Source organism: Alligator sinensis, unplaced genomic scaffold (assembly GCF_000455745.1).
Source record: "Alligator sinensis unplaced genomic scaffold, ASM45574v1 scaffold1719_1, whole genome shotgun sequence".
Classification (NCBI taxonomy): domain Eukaryota; kingdom Metazoa; phylum Chordata; order Crocodylia; family Alligatoridae; genus Alligator; species Alligator sinensis.
Window position 1 is genome coordinate 225,021 of NW_005842507.1, and position 6,506 is coordinate 231,526.

General features: G+C 48.9%; 1 protein-coding gene across 4 annotated transcripts in view; it reads left to right on the plus strand.

Annotated features, from left to right (window-relative positions):
• The window catches only part of PAX7 (paired box 7), a 133,925-nt gene that overhangs the window by 73,303 nt on the left and 54,116 nt on the right, over nt 1-6,506 (plus strand). For all 4 annotated transcript variants that reach the window (XM_006031474.3, XM_006031475.3, XM_025213157.1 and 1 more), the window contains exons 6-7: nt 2,767-2,932; nt 5,538-5,737. In XM_006031474.3, the coding sequence (XP_006031536.1) occupies nt 2,767-2,932; nt 5,538-5,737 (366 nt within the window). The remainder of the gene's footprint in view (nt 1-2,766; nt 2,933-5,537; nt 5,738-6,506) is intronic.

Consider the following 6,506-nt stretch of genomic DNA (forward strand, 5'->3'; position numbering starts at 1 on the left):
CAGGATGAATGAACCCCACCTATCCTTATGCTCCATTTGTTTCTGCTTTCCGCGGACATTTGTGCGATTGCACTTCACTAGTATGACACATTCAGAATGAATCACAAGCTTCCAGGTTCAAATAGCCTCAGAAAGCACGTTTAAAACTGAATTGACTGCCTGTGAGAGTCCCCACCAAAAACCTTCAGTGTAGGATTCATGCTCATTTGGTCAAGAAGCAGAAAAAATAGCACGCAGCTTCTGGAAACATGTGACCAGAGCTGAGAGCAGCACAGGCCGCAGATTAATGAGATTTGTGGGAAAATGTGTTGCATATTTTCAAACATCAAATGCACGCCAGCAGTTCACAACTGGTGCGTGCACTTTCTGCAACAAGAAAGAGACATTCAGTTCTTTGGGTAAGAGACTGAATATAGATTGTTATCTGTATTGCCAAAAGGCCTAGAGACCTAAAATGAGGTCAACATCACTGTGCAGTGGACTATTTCAGCCAAAGACAACCCATGCCCTGAAGAGTTTGCACTCTAATGACACAGAACAGACACAGGATGGAAGGAGGAAGAAAGGCACGGAGAGGCAAAAACTTACCCAAAGCCATTGAGAAGCTACACAAAAGACTCAAGTTATAAGGCTCCTAGTTCAGTGTCCCGACCCCAGGCTCAGTCTCAAACTTGACAAGTCACTTAGTATTTATCTATACATCTGTACTGTATTTCTATAAGCTAAGGTGTGAATTTACACCATACAAACATATTGCAATGACTCCCCAGGGGAGCCTTCTCATTCGGGTGTAGAAGTACAAGTTTGGTTTACCTTACATCTTTGGCTTAAGCCAAACTGGAAAAAAAAAAATCTACTTTTATACCAGAGCAAGCGTCCACACAGAGAGTTACACCAAAATAATTATAGTGGACTAACCAGCCCAGGATAATTGGTGACACTTTCTCATTGAGCTCTAATTGTGCAGCTTAATTCTTTGGAAAGTGCTTTGAGGTACTCAGCTGAAAGATGCTCCAGAAGTGCAAGACGTTTCTATTTTGGAGGCATTTTGCACACACACTTTGCACTGGTGTAACTGGGGTATAAGTCTGAAGAGGATCCGGTCCAGTATCTTTGTTGCAGTTGCCATTAGAAGTGCATACAGAGGAAGCCCCCATAGATGTCATTAGCAGAGGTTGGATGCAAACCATGCTACATCACATGAGCTAGCTAACTCTACTAAATGGTAACAGCAATGAGCTCTTATCCATCTGAGTAGGTGACATGGACTTTGACAATATGTCCTCGGCCTTTGTCTTGATTGACTCTTGATTAAAAGCCACTGGGCTGCACAGTCCCCTTCATAGCTTCATAAATGGAGATGACGGTGCTCACTCTGCACTGATGCATAACCCAGGCCAGAGAACCTCACTTGATGCATCAAACGTGCAGCTTCATCTTGCAACCAGCAATTCTCCCTTGCCTACTTCTTCTCCCCAGTCACCACAACCTCACCAAGCCAACATGCCCCTGCCTGCAACCCAGCCAGTCCAGTGCAATGCATTAAAAGAGAGCTGAAGAAGCATGCGTAGCCCTCCCAGCCCAAGTGACTCAAACACATCCACAGATGCAGAAGCAAAAAGTACCGACCGAGTAGCATTTTTTGGTCTGAAGCCCATGGAAGTGAAGTCAATGAGTTTGGATTGGGTCTTGAGTGAGGGGGGAAGGGTGCTCGGTCGTCACTCCCTGCGGGAAGGAGCGGTTTGCTTCAGCTCGCTGGAATTGGGGGATCCCGTGCCATTGTCTCATTGAACAACTAGAAAGGCCGATTGGAGGAATTGCACACCCCCCAGCCCCGACTGCTTTTCACTCTTGATTTTTGCTCCATTTTTTTTCTCGCCACTGTGAAATTTAATCATGTTTTCTAGCCCTTTAGGCCTCACAAAGTCCGGCAGCTGCATTCTCATCTGGCTTGAAAGCTTATCCGCATACTTCTCAACCCCAAACTGGGATGGGCCCTGAGAGCTTCTCTGATTGAATAAAATAAAGCAAACCCTAGAGACAGCTCAAGCTGCCCTTCCCATTGTCCAAGAGGGAGATGGCCTGTGATAAGACCCACTGGGGCAGACATATGGATTTGGGGGATCTGTCTCGAGCCTCTCACCTGGGCAGCGAGAACCCAGTTTTACACAGGCTCATTCGAAGGCACTGTGGTTTAGACAGACCACAGCATGGTGCTATCGCTGGCTGTGGCGTTTATTGTAAAGACGCCGTGTGCTAGATAGACCACAAACAGCATTGCGGCACAGAGAAGCAAGGAGACGCACGTATTCCCTCCGGTCCAGTGCTATCTATTTAGCTTGTCTAACGCAGAAGCCACGATGCTATAATCTATCTATTTATCTTCTCGAACGACACAGCCATGTTGCTATTACAGCACTTAATCCTCCAGCATGATTCGCATAGTTGTCAAATAACTAGGCAGGATGGGCAGCAGCACATCTGTTTGATTGCTTCATCCTCATGAGGTAGGGCATGGCTGTGATCTCCCCTGTGCGAAGTGGGAAACTGAGGCACGGGGAGAATAACTGCTTCCCCCCAGGTCATGCACGGAAGCTGTGGCAGAGCAGGAGTTTGAACCATGTCTTAGCCCAAGCAATGGGCGCTCTTCTTTCTCTTTGTATTCCTCCCGGCATCCTGTGTGGGTCATCCCGCTTCAATTTTGATCGGTGGGATTGATCTGCAGAGGAATGCACCTCACTGTAACTCACCTTGTCTTTGTCCCAGGTGTGGTTCAGTAACCGAAGAGCCAGGTGGCGCAAGCAGGCAGGAGCCAATCAGCTGGCAGCTTTTAATCACCTGTTGCCCGGGGGCTTTCCGCCAACTGGGATGCCGACTCTACCACCCTACCAGCTGCCGGACTCCACCTACCCGACCACCACCATTTCCCAAGGTGAGCATCAATTTAACTCCGTTGAAGTGGCCGCTATGTGCAAATTTACCATCTGTTGGGAGGCCAGGGATGGAGGAGGAGGCTGATATCCAGAGTTCAAGTTACTGAGGGTCTACCAGGTCAAACTGGTCTGCCCCCACTCCAGTGGTGCCTACCCTGCATCACGGTGTCCCGTAACTCCAGAGTCGGGCACAGACTCCCCCCAAGAAATGGGGCAAGCACCTACTCTGGATAAATTTAAGAAACCCTTGAATGCTTATCTTGCTGGGGTGATCGGACCCCATCTGACTTCCTGCCCCTTGGGCAGGGGGCTGGACCCAGTGAACTTGCGAGGTCCCTTCCAGCCCTGATGTCTATGGATATATGAATCTATAACTGTTTCTCTTCCATTTAATGGAGAGTAGGACAGGGCATTGTTCAAGGTGGAGTCAAGCAGCGACCTTCAAAGCACAGGGAGTGAAACGCAACCAGGAAGGGGGATGTGCAAACATGTCAGCTATATTTTCCCCCTTAAAAAAACCCTTAAGAAAAGCCCGTTGAGATTGGCTCTAACCGGTGTAAAGATTTTTGCAACAACAGCAATCACTGGCATGAAAGTAGGTTGCAATGTGGTTTAAGCAAGCAGGCAGATCAGTTCATCTTTACACACCAGCAAGACTCACATAGCAGACTTTGGCAACTCAACAGCAGCTCCCAGCCAACCTGCCCTCTTAGATACTGGTTCCATTTCAAACTGGTTTGCACCAGCCCTTGAGTTTGCCATTAGAGCTGGGTTCGTTGAGAGGGGGCACGTCGGGGGATATCCTCAGGGACAGGACTTAAATCAAAAACCATTGGAGTCAATGGGAAGGTTCTTGCTGACACCGATGGACCAGGCCCTTGCAAGGACATCCACAGCTTCTGCTGGGGGAAACTGCAGAGACATGCAGTAGGGACCTCGGGTCAGCGAGTCATCTGGCCATATCTCAGCTTTGCATTCCCTATACATCTCTGTATAAACTGAACTGCCCCTTACATGTGAAAACTTGGCTGCTCTCCCTCTGCCTTCACCATCAAGCTGCATGTATTGAAGCAATGTTGTTGGAGAAAAATTAGAGATTTGGGGAGGGAGAAGAAAGTGAGGGCCAGTGCAATTTGAGGCAACGATATGTCTGAAACAGGGAGACTAAAGAAGTCCAAATGGAAAAAAAACTTTGCCCATCTATGCCAACCCAGCTGGCAGAAAAGAGGCTGGTATTGCAAGGCAGAGACAGCTCCTGAAGTCAGGAGGCAGGTCCTAGCTCCTGATCTGGCAGGAGTGAATTACTGGTTTCACATCAGACCCCAGTAGGGTGCTTTGCACTGTCTGCAAAATTGACACACAGGCTTTCAGATCGTGTTCGTGCAAGATCCAGGCCTGAATACGCCCGGGCCCTTCAGGTCAGGAGCGAGGTTCATTGATAGAGGTCAGAGGGGAGCTAAGGACAGGAGTGCAGGGGTTTGGGGTCACAGCTGAAATGCATGGACACAGCGGAGAGCAATGCTGGCACGTCAGCAGGTGCTACCGGCCAAGGCTGCAGCATATTGGTTGAGCTGTGACAGTCCCAAGACCAGAGTGGTAGGATTGAGATGCACCAGTGGAGGTGCATGCATGATCCTGGCCAGGTTACCCATTCCTCACTGTCCCATGATGATTGCTTTCCCTCATCGCTTGGGGAAAACAAAGAAAAACTAAGGAACAGAGGAAACTATATGGGAAGGCCTTTCAGGTCAGTGCCATCTCCCGATTCTCCTCACTCTCATCCTCTCTGCAGCTGGTGGGGTGGCCGCAGCGCCCGGTGAGACAAAGATGGAGCATTGTCTCTAGAGGTGGGAGAATTTGAGTCAGAGAATATTGCAAGGCAAGGATGTCTTAGGGCGATAACTTTTATTGGACCAACTGCATAGCTGAGATAATGTTAGACAAGCTTTTGAATGCAAGGCATTCCTCATCAAGTCCCTTGTAACGCTATCCCCAAATATGCAGTCTGTCCAATAAAAGATATCACCCTCTCTTGCTTCTTGCATAATTCCTGGGCTATCATGGTTACCACATCACTCAAACACTACCATTCAAAGAATAACAGTTCACTGAAAAATGTGGATATGGTCATCCCAAAACTGTTCGAAAATTCAAAGTGGATTTGCCAGATACTTTTTGGTTGGAAAAAAAGTTGGTTGGAACTTTTTTGGTTGGAAAAAAGTATGATGGGCTCAATTGATGATGCCCCTTTTTAACTAGTAGCAATGGGGGTAGAGCATTCGCCCAAAACCCATGGCACAGGATGCTCTCAGCCTCTCCTGATGCTGGTCCACTTTACAAAAAACGATGCAGAAATGACTGTTCACATGGAGCTGGGATGGAAACTGGGGTGCTGCCTCCCAGGGGACTGTCCAGACCCACAAATTGGAGAGTCTGGTGGGTAGGACACTGCCTTAGAGGTGGTAGCGGAAGGAACAAGCCCCCTCTTGGCTTGGTTTTAAATTCTGTTGAATCCAAACTGAATGGTCCGGATGAAGTCACAAGATACCAGTCATGTAAATGCCGGCCCTTAGGAATACTTAGCTCTGGGTGGTCTCTTCGCAGATGGGGGCAGCACCGTGCACAGACCCCAGCCCCTGCCACCGTCCACCATGCACCAGGGAGGACTTGCAGCTGCTGCTGCGGCTGACACCAGTTCTGCCTACGGGGCTCGACACAGCTTCTCCAGCTACTCGGACAGCTTCATGAATGCTGCGGCTCCTGCCAATCACATGAACCCTGTCAGCAACGGCCTCTCTCCACAGGTATGTGACCTTCTTCCATTCTTCGTCTCTGAGCCAGGAACAGACCCTTGGAGAGGTCACACTTTATGCCCCTGCCATCCAGCATCAGAGTCATTATCACACCCTTTCTGGGAGGGCTCAATCAGCTGGTCAATCTGTCCCTCTCTGATCTACCTATCCGGAGATCATCACCGTAGCAATCTGTGTGTCTGCACCCTTTCACAAAGCCCAGATCCTCGCTGGAGATGTCACGGTCGATTCCCAGATATCTAGAGATTGGCTTGAACCTCCCAGTTCAAGGTTGGCTGAAGCCAAAGGGGGTTGCTTGTTAGAAGAGGGCCCATCTGTGGAGTCCCTATACCAGTTTGGGTACAAATTCAGAGATATTGGGGCCTGGGGTTTTGTATTTTTTCTGCATGGAATTAACCTTGATGCAGTTGAGTCTGTTGGCAACCCCCTCATGGGACAGAATAAGAGGAGTCGGTGGTTTGAGAAAGAGAAAACATATATTCCACACATTCAAGGGAAAGAATAGAGCGCGTGGGTTTTACATTTCCCAAGGCAAAAGCACCCTGATGTAACCCCCCCTTGCCTTGCTTTCAAGCACCCTCCCTGAGCTCAGAATAGAGCATAGGGCTCCTAGCGCCCAGTCCCGTGCACCAACCATTCAACTCAGCTGCCTCCCTAAAAAAGCAGCTGTCCTGGTCTTTTTCTGGATGTTTTTGGGAGAGGTGCATGCAGGCACAGGCTGCCAAGTGCTGCAGGTAACAGAGAAATGACTCTGGACAGC